General features: G+C 39.4%; 1 protein-coding gene across 2 annotated transcripts in view; it reads right to left on the reverse strand.

Moving 5' to 3' along the window:
* Positions 1-257: 257 nt before the first annotated feature.
* Positions 258-10,360, reverse strand: part of tdgf1 (teratocarcinoma-derived growth factor 1) — a 15,456-nt gene continuing 5,353 nt past the window's right edge. The window contains exons 2-9 of one of the 2 annotated variants that reach the window (XM_023409721.2): positions 6,089-9,109; positions 5,497-5,657; positions 5,192-5,291; positions 5,008-5,063; positions 4,320-4,517; positions 2,810-2,924; positions 2,194-2,303; positions 258-1,238 (exon numbers count right to left, since the gene is read on the reverse strand). In XM_023409721.2, the coding sequence (XP_023265489.1) occupies positions 1,138-1,238; positions 2,194-2,303; positions 2,810-2,924; positions 4,320-4,517; positions 5,008-5,063; positions 5,192-5,214 (603 nt within the window). In that variant the 5' untranslated portion in view covers positions 5,215-5,291; positions 5,497-5,657; positions 6,089-9,109 and the 3' untranslated portion in view covers positions 258-1,137. The remainder of the gene's footprint in view (positions 1,239-2,193; positions 2,304-2,809; positions 2,925-4,319; positions 4,518-5,007; positions 5,064-5,191; positions 5,292-5,496; positions 5,658-6,088; positions 9,110-10,360) is intronic. The other variant, XM_087174980.1, reaches the window with a different exon arrangement.

Raw genomic sequence — 10,360 nt, forward strand, 5'->3', positions numbered from 1 at the left:
AAACTCTAGAGATAAGAGACATAGAACAGCTCCCTCTGAAATACCTACAGATAGCACACACAAACGCACACACACAAACACACACTCATAGTTTGAAGACAACAAAGAGTCCGTTTGAAAATGAATAAATTTGTTTTTCAGATTCCCTTGGAAACATAATTTGCTAATGGAAGTGTGATTTTTTTTCATATATTTCATACTTTCATGTTACTTTCAGTGTCATATTGTCAGAAAACAACACAACCACAAAACTCATGCAACATGGAACAATAAATCTTTAATAAACATATAATGCATATATGTTTATATTCAATGGACAAAATGTCAAATCAGCTCATTTTTTGCAAACAAACAGAAGACGCAAAGTTAAAAACAATAAAATGTGCATCTTCTTTAACAAAGAAAAAAGCAGCTGATATTCAGTTACAGATACTAAAATTACAAAAAAAAAAACATATTTTTTCATTAAAATCTTATGTACAACTTCCTTCACACACATTGTGTTCTTCAAGAAATCATAGACACACAGACAACCTTCCACTGGAAGGAAACGTTTCTAGAATCGATGACACACACTCTGTCAAGGTTTTAAAAGAGACTGAGCATCAATTTATGTGCAAAGCTGACAAGTTTTAAATGGGGAAAAACAGATAAATACTAAGCTTTAATCACTTCTATTTTGATCTGGTTTTTATTATAATCAACACTATATTTTCTGCTTTGTCAAGTTATTCAATACTAAATCCTAAAGTGTTCAAAATCTGTCAGTGGAGTTATTGACAGTATTTTCAAGATATTTACATACTTAATAATTCCTTAACAATTGTTGAAACAAAAGGAAATGCACTATAAACTATAAAATGCACCAGCTGAATTGTATCCTGAAAAATGTTTTGCAGGGTTAGTCTCAAAGCTTTTTGAGCTTGAAACAGGATGCATCAATGGAAAGCTGAGTTCTGTGTAAAAGAAGGTTCCCAAAAACCACAACACTCTGAATACAGAGTTTAAAATCCAGAAGATCAGTTTCAAGGAAGCTGAAAGTAGCATGTTTTCTCTCAGGAAGCAGCAACTCCTGATTTTCAACGAACCAGCTTGAGATATCTTGCAGTCCTCAGTGTTGCACTGTTTTTTTAACCATCAGAGGAAGAGGAGCAGAAGCAGTGTTGCGATGAGGAAGCACTTGTTCTGAACTGTCCTGACAGCTGATGAGTGATACCAGTGCACCTCCCCCGAGTCATCTGGAAAGCAGCAACAGAAGAACAGTGAAGAACTGGATTCACTCCAGTGAATTATTCATCATAACTCCCTGATTTTGTCTGAAACGTATTTGTGATATTTCAGGTATTGATAAAAAAAAATAAAATCACAATTTAATATCTTATATTTAAGTTTCCATGCTTCATAAGTAGTAGTAGTAGTGTGTTACTATTTCTGGTTTCCTATGATTATTTATCTTTACGATGAATCTATTGTACTGTTTGACTTTTTGCTGCTGTACCATAACTTGTATTTGTTAATTTCACCAGATACATGGTTTTCACTGTAAAGCAACAATGTGAGATATAACAATGTGGAGACATGGGCACATCTGTGGGCAAGCTGACGTTTTACATTATTGACTCACTCTGTGATTGTGGATAAGAAAAATAGCAGATGAGTGTGGATATAGAGAGAAATAGAGAGAAAAATGTATCTTTACATTTAAATGTGTTATTGTGATTTCCTCTATGTCTTTGTTGTGGTGACTTTGTGCAGGAGTTTGTGGTTCTGACATTGCTTTGCATTTTAGAATAAGTGGGGTAGGATAAGTGTTGAATTGCAAATGAATAGGCGGGGGGGTGGTGGTCGTTTAGAGCTGCATTCACACACGGTGGGAGTCCACAATGAACACCTGGGAGGATATTTTTGTTTTAAAGATGAAACAACGCAGTTTGTCTGTCTGACTGTCAGGTATTAACAGCTCGTCCACAACTTGGTTGAACAAAGCTGCCAAAACACCTCAGCTGGTGAATGAACGGATGGAAAAATACCAACTCCCATGGAAATACTTCTGCTCACAACCCCTTTACTGTATAATAACTCAAATCTAACTGGCCCCTATCGTTGACTCTGATGGATTATTTCTCTGGAGCAAGTTTCACAGTATCAGCCAGGATCAGGCCACATGTGTCTGGTGTGTAAAATGTGTCTTACCACAGTCTTTATGGAAGACATGGGGGAAGCAGTGCAGGACACCGTAACCACAGCGACAGTAGGAGCATCCTTTCTGAACCCACTCACCATGAGGAATCACACCACAGCTCCTGCACAGAGATGGCGAACATGCAAATAACAAACCTACGATTAATAAAAGTTTCCTCTCTTCTGTCCCTGGTGACCAGCTGTTCATGGAGTTTCTTTCACTCACTCATTCCTGGAAACAGGACTGTATACTCTGGGTGGATGGAGGATCTCTCATAACAATAAAGTATATAAAGAATGTTGAAGGGACGTTTTGTTCCCATCATGCTTTGGCTGATGTCAGTGAGCTTAGCGCTGTTTTTACCTAGCCTGTATATTTTTTACATTTTGGTAAATGATTACAGGCAGTTCCTGTTAGCACTGTAACCATCGACACAGACAACAATCAGCAGGATTACTTTGATATAAAAAGGAAAGGCCTAAATAAGGTGAGGATACAATAAGAGCAAGTTGCTCTGATTCATGAGTTTGAGGGGAGATGACTGACTTAATGATACCTTTGATTTCAGGATGTATTTGCCATCCAGTGAGCAGCCAAGTGTTGCTGTGTCATTTTCTTGCTGCTTACCTGATGCGCTGGTCGTACTCACAGCTCCTTCCAGTGAAGAATGGAGGACAGGCACAGAAGCTGCCCAGGATGCATGTACCTCCATTCTTACAGCAGCTTCGACTCTGCTCAGCACCTGCAAGAAAAAACAAAGACTGACATTAGAGCTGCATCCAACAACACCTGAAAACATCTGTTTCCTTCAGATACACCAGTTCGTATGATAAAACAATCCTTTACTCTCACACAGTTGAAAATTTTCACTATCCCAAACTCACCAAAACCATTTTAAACCACTGTGCCTTTTGCATCCAACCCAAACGGAGGCTTTTACATTTCAAACATGAAATAATTTTGGTAAGATTAGATCACAATTAGCCAATAGCAGTGGGATCGAAGGTGTCAGATGTTTATGAGGGTTTCTTATGGGGTTTATTCTAGACCACCTCTGAATGTGGTCTTAGTGATTGGATCTCAAGTGCATCCTCAATGCGTCTTAGGCGAGTTGACACATGTACGTAGAGCTGTCCACTTGTGACCAAATCACCCGAGACAGATGTTAATACCAGGTCTGAACAGGGCCTTAGTTTTCAGTTCGAGAAATAGAGATGACTTTAACTCCCGGTCAGTTACTGTAGTTTAAGTTTCTGAGTTTCTCTCCATCTCCTCCGGTTGAGCACGAACAAGCTTCTGACACAACACCTCATTTCTTCATTCCAATATATCAGAGCAAATTCATTTTGCAGGAGAAGATTAGTTTGCTATCTAATTCTTAAGAGTGAGCCTCTGTATCTGTATCTGTGAGATAAACCAGACTCTCTATCTGGCAGCACATTCCTGCCAGCCTCTGCTTCACATCAGCAAACACACACTGAGAGTGAAAACAAACATCTGAAAATAACGAAAGAACACTAAAACTAATGTGACGATCACTTGAAACATCCAGAGACTCTTCGTTAAAGTTAAATACAAAACCCTTTTCTAAATGTTTTGTTGATGTTGTTATTTCTGTATTTGATCATTTCATCTAAACCATTTTATATCGCAGTTTTTATGGGTCATTTATCAAGTCTGCTATATTAGATTCTTGTAAGTGATGATGTCAATAAGAGGAAAGAAATTGCTAGTGTAGTGAAATGTTTAAATTTATCCACAGCAAATGTTAAAGACAGTTTCTAAATTCTAGTTTCGCTTTTCTTCAGTATAAAGGCAGAGGCCTGTTTTAACAGCAGCAGGCCCCAGAGCTGCTCTACGTGAAGGGGGTTGTCTACAGGCTGGTCTCCAACAGTTGTATCTACTCCTCCTTTTTAACCCACTCATGATCTTTATGTCTTCACACAGACACTGATGTCCAAACTTTCTTGAAACAGGTTGATTATTGTTGGAAATATTCTTCATAGCATTTGGAAATGTCTCAGTCTCAGACGGAAACCTGTGATGAGCTGCAGTGTTCTGGGTGAAGCGAGACATTGTTGGTTTCTGGAGTTCATCACCTCCATCTGAACATACAGTAGTAAAAGTGTGAACTTACTGCCTGTGAGGCCGATGAAAGGCAGGACGGCACTGGCGTCGCGGTGTTTACGGTCCCCGCTGTTTGGTGAGCTCACCTGGGTAAACTGACCCAGAAAGTCCTGGGAAGGCTGCTGGGATTTCACCACCAAAGAAGAAGGAGGAGAAGTAGAAGACGAAGAAGAGGGCAGGCCTCTGTTGCACTCAGCTCCCTCACAGCCTGAAAATTAAAATGCATGTTAGTCTTTATCCTGAAAATAAGTTCTATACTAAGGGTGGAGACATAACATGACTACAGATTTGTGTTCTCTGTGATAATGAAAATTAGAGATAAGGTGCTAATAAAAGCAAATAAAATATTGGCATTGTTCTTTAAATTCAGTTTTTATATATATTTAGTTTGTTGTTGTTTTCTGTACATTAAACTGTCCTGAATTTCCCCTAGGGCATAAATAACGTGCCTATCTATATATCTATCTATCTATCTATCTATCTATCTATCTATCTATCTATCTATATCTAAACATCTGTCACAGCCTGGAAATAAATAAAATCATGGATAGATTCACATTCACGTGATGTTAAAAATATTCACATACCCTCAGACCTGGAATGAAAATTTTGGAATCTAGCCCATTTGATGCACATTGAGTGTGTTTGTGCGCCAAACACACGAGAAAGACGTTTGTATGTAGATGTAATAAACTGACCTGAGGTCGGCAGAGCAACAGCACCGTGGAGACAGATCACTGCACAGAACACACTCCTGCAAAACACAAAACCGAACTTTACTAACGTTCAAGTAAAAAAAAAACTAACAAAATATTCGTCTACAAAATATTCACGCCACAACAACATTGTCTAAAAAAGGTTTTATTTTGTCTGCAGACTCACCTGAGCAGCTGCATCCAACTCATTTTACCGGAGAGACCGAAAAGATCCACAACACTCGATGGAGCTCTGTCCACAGCCGAAACTCACACTCACAAAAACACTGGGAGAAAAGGAAGCAGGATGAAGAAAGATTTAACAGCGGACAAAAACATCCAGAGCAAGATTCCCAAAACTCTGATGTTCCCAAAAGTCAAATTGTCCCTAAGTTATTTCTTTTCCCCAGCAGCAGTTTTTAAAAAAAAAAAAACAAAGAGGCCTAGAGGTTACAAGGTTTGTTACAGGGAGATCTGAAAAACAGAACTCACATGAACCCAGTTAATCCCCCTCTGGTCCTCTCAGTGTTAGACTGACTACGTCTGCTGCCTGTTCCCTACAGAAACGAGCTGTTTCTTTTCTCCAGGTGACTCTGCTGCAGGGGGAGGGGCTGCAGAAACCGCCCACTCTTGATCGCTCTGTTTCCGTCAGTCTTGAAATATTTGGATGGATTCAACAGTGGAAAGTGTTTAAAATACAATGAGGATTTACAATTATTTGCAAATGAAGAGTGTAGAAAAATTTCAATAAATTAAATTAGACAGAAACTTCTCTTTCCATATGAAAACATGTATAATAGTAGTTTTCAGATAATCCATCGGCCTTTTCATTTTCCTTCAGAAGACAATTTTCACACATTCACACACATTTAGATTATCTAAAAAAAAAATCAAAATGACCACATTTGGAGATAAACACTGAATAGTAACCATGTGTATTTTATTGACAGAAAAAGCTAAATCAAAAGAAATGAAATCTGTTCCTCTCCTCATCCATCTTTTCTCCCTGTTTCTTACCCCCCATCCTCCTCTCTCTGTCTCTGCCACTGACTCCCTCATACACATGTATGCCAACCTTACTCACCCATCCAGTCCTGCTTTCAGATGTTAATGACCCTGCAACTAAAAGAAATCCACCTTTACGGAAACATGGCCCCCCCTTCTGTGAAGAAATGTATGTCAGTCATCTTTTTGTTGAGCATCCAAGTAAACATACAGTACAATATGTTGTATCAGTCTCTGAGCTTTCGATAGCACACATTAGAATTTGTGATATGTGACAAAGTCCATTTCCCTCTTTTTCCCTTACGCTACCTTTATTTCCTGTGACATGCAACACAAACATACAAATTATAAAAGCAAAAAAAAGTGAAGTTAAAGTTGAAAATAATAATAATAAGAAGAACAAACTATTTCTGTATTGGCAGAGTTCTAGCTAAACACAGATAATGTTTTCACTATGTTTTTTCTAGGACTTAGGGGCAGTCAGCGTCCTGGGTTACATACAGTTCAAAACCCGGTGAATATTTTATACGTTGATTTCAGTATTTTAGACTCCGTATATTTTTGATTGAACTTTTTTAGGTGAACAAAACAAATACATAATCAATAGAGGATTTATCACTTCTCAATCAGAATTTTATTTCTGTTAACAAGGGAAACAGCATTTAAACCTTTATGTTGAAAGATGAAACGTCATGGCTTTACATTTATTCCACAAGTCTGTGGTTTCATCATTATTTATAATTTTTTATTATAGGAGTTGTCCTGGAAACAACTTTGTAATTGTAGCTGTGTTGAATTTAAAAGCACTTTTCCTTGAAACAGCTGCTCTTTTCAAATAAGATGTACTTGAACAGCTTAATCAATTCATTAAAGATTAGAAAAGTCCAAATGACAATTGAGACCTTTAAAAACTATAAATAAAGAGCATACCTAGAACCTCTTAAAAGGAATATATTACATATTAAATTTTATTTGACCCAGTTATTATTGCTAGATAAGATTTCCTGCGTCTTCAGGTTATGAATCACTCCTTCTCTTTTTATTTTTATTTCCTTGTCCTCCAACTTTCTCTTACAAATCCTTTCACTTTTGTGCTTTTCCATTTTATTTTTAATAAAATCGTTGCCAATTGCCACACAAAAGTCAGTGAATGTGCAGACATTTGTAGACTGCTGGTGTGATATATACAGTATATGTGGTGACATCTGTGTAACACCAGGAAACACAAAAATAAATTAATCTGTACATTCCTGTTTTGGTTTATCTGTATCTTTTAACTTCAGTTTTTGGGGTAAACCAGGACTAAACCCCTCCCTCCCACGCCCAGCTCTGTTAATCTGTCTCTGCTTTGACCAGACTGGGACAATCAGAGGTGGAAATGGGTATTTTGTAATCTGTCCAGCATCACAATGCAGTCTGGTCTCATGCTAATACACAGCAGGAGAGTCAGCAGCAGGAGGGAAAACCTGATCTGAGCACACAACAGGAAATCTGCAAGTGAAAGCTCAGAGACTGCTTCAAAAGTCAGGGGGGGAGAGAAGACACATGAAGGGAGGCAGAACCTAATCATTACACGATGATGTAAAGACATCGAGTGAAAAGACTTTCTCCTGACTGGTGCTGGCAGTGGTGTCATGGCCACAGCACACTAAGCTCTGCCTTTAGGGTCAGTCCTCTTTTCCTAGTTTGAAAAACATTTGGATTAGAGATGAAGCTGAAAAACTAAATTACCCTGATTACATCAGACAAACACATTTCTAAGAAACAGTCTCAGAAGAAAGAAGAAACCTTTTAATGGACTTTACAGAAAGAGCGACCAATGATCATTTCCCATAATGCCTTTACAGACAGAAATACAGATGGATGTTTATATACACTTTAGCCAAATACATTTGAACTCAGTTTTTCTGACATTTAATCCTGGTAACAATCCTCTGTCTTTTGTCAGTCAGTATACATGTGAAATGGTACAATAAGTAACTTTAAAGGACAAGCCTGGCTATGTTTTCACTCTTTATTAATTCTGCCAACAGGCTCTGTATATTGTCTATAGCCCCTTTTACACTGGTCAAAAAAATGAAACGAAGATCCGCTAACATAACAATCAGCATTTATTCCGAGGTCAAATGAGTGTAGTAGGTATCATCTCTCAGCAGTGCTGTAAACACAACACCCGGGTGAACACATTAACTTTTGAGCTTTTTTGTGCTGCAACATCTTTCAGAGCACAGAGACTGTAAACACACCTGTCACTGGTCCAGCACAGTGCACCAGAAACACAGCGGTTACAGTGCACTCAGGGAAGAAGAGTGAGCGAAGTACGAGATAAGTTTAAAAAAGACACAAATCACTGATTGAAGCGTCTCATACAAAGTTTCAGAAATTTACAGAAGCACCAACCCGGGGGAGATGTGACATGAAGGATTCGTTTTACCAGTCTGCATGGCAGATGGCATGCATCTCCCTGTTTCACCCTGTGTGTGTGTGTGAGTGCTCTGATGACATTACTCCCTGCAGGTGTGTGTGTCCTCTCAGGCAAACTCAGCTGGCAATGTTAAAGCAGTCAGTTGGCTTTTTAGTGGGTTTAATGGCGACTCATTTTGGTGTGAAAAGGGTATATGACGCTACAGCCTATAGTGAATGCCTCCATGCCAAGTCCACTTTTATCCAAAATTGTGTTTAATATGTTTTTATTGCACCAAGCCCTGCCAGTCTATCTGTACCAGAGGCAGAGAGTCTCAGAAGCACTGACGGCCTCAGAGAGTCACAGAGACTCATTGACTCTGTGTCTTCCTCTGGTGGCTGATTTATGAAACACATTCAACATAAAACTCTGCTCACTGTTTTTCAGTCTAGATTTTATCTACCCATTAGCTTCAGTATGGAGAACAGTACCAACACCTCTAATTAGCTTGTTCTTTGTTAGTTTAATCCACGCACAAACAGAAGTGTTAAAAACAATTTGTGGTGTTAGACAGAGCTATGGAACAATTTACCCATCTGCCCTCTGCTTCTGTGAGGTGTCTCCGGCTGCAGTAAAGGTTGCCTGAGATGTTTGGGTCTCTATATAGGCACGATGGTACCAACCTTATCAACCCCACTGTAATGACAAGCAGTGTTAGTAATGTGTTACAGTGATGCCAGGAACACACTGGATGTGTGGCATGTGCATTGCGGCTGTGGAACATCTTGGTTTTTGTTGCATATGTTAACCGGTTAAAGCAGACACACGGTGTCTCGCATATAAAGAAACTATAATGGAGGGTTTCCATTATAGTTTCTATGTCTCGGTTGAATGTGGATGTGTCACAAACATGAAAAAATATAAGTATACATTTTAACCATTGTAGAAGCTGCATTTATTTTCTGTCAAAAATAAATTAATTAATTAATAATGAAAAGAAATTCAACATTCCAGTAACCCATAAACTCTATGTAGAGAGATAGAGCTGCAGCAGTAGAGACTCAGCTGGTGTGAACACACACTCATGATTCTTCACAGCAGCTCAACAATGGCAGCCGCCCATGCTCACGCAACGCTGGCAGTGTGTTCCCAGTGTAAGGCTTAAGGGACTATTTGAAATTCAATAATAATATTACAGTTAGTAATCCCACTAAAACCACTTGGATTTGGATTCAGCTTGTCTTACAAGCAGGTTAATGGAAAGTGGATGTCAGATTGCCCTCATTGTGCTCTCAGGAGCACCAGGACATTTCCTGGTGGCCTGAGGGTTGTTTTGGCCTGTGTTATGAATAGTCAACTTGACCAGTGGCAATATAACAAGCAGGAAAGACAGTGTATGTCCGCACCCTCACTGCTACTGCTACCCCTTTCTTTCTACATTGAGTATGTCTTGGATAATGGCACCAATAATAGCAACTAGAAAATTCCAGGGAGGGCTGCATGGTAGTGCAGTGGTTAGCGCTGTCGCCTCACAGCAAAAAGGTTCCGGGTTCGAGTCCCGGCTCGGCCGTGGGATCTTTCTGTGTGGAGTTTGCATGTTCTCCCCGTGCAAGTGTGGGTTCTCTCCGGGTACTCTGGCTTCCCCCCACAGTCCAAAGACATGCAAAATGGGGACTAGGCTAATTAGATACTCTAAATTGACCATAGGTGTGGATGTGAGTGTGAATGGTTGTCTGTCTCTATGTGTTTGCCCTGCGATTGACTGGCGACCTGTCCAGGGCGTACCCTGCCTCTCCCCCGAGAAGATGCTGGGATAGGTTCAACCCCCCCCCCGCGACCCTACTAGAGGATAAGCGGTAGAAAATGAATGAATGAAATTCCAGGGAAATTTTGAGTGCCACAGGGGCTACTGCCGGGATGAGTACATGATTTATTTCCAGTGTTCAA

This window comes from Seriola lalandi, unplaced genomic scaffold (genome assembly GCF_002814215.2).
Source record: "Seriola lalandi dorsalis isolate HSWRI2012SDOR001 ecotype SW California unplaced genomic scaffold, Sedor1 jcf7180002054404, whole genome shotgun sequence".
Taxonomy (NCBI): domain Eukaryota; kingdom Metazoa; phylum Chordata; class Actinopteri; order Carangiformes; family Carangidae; genus Seriola; species Seriola lalandi.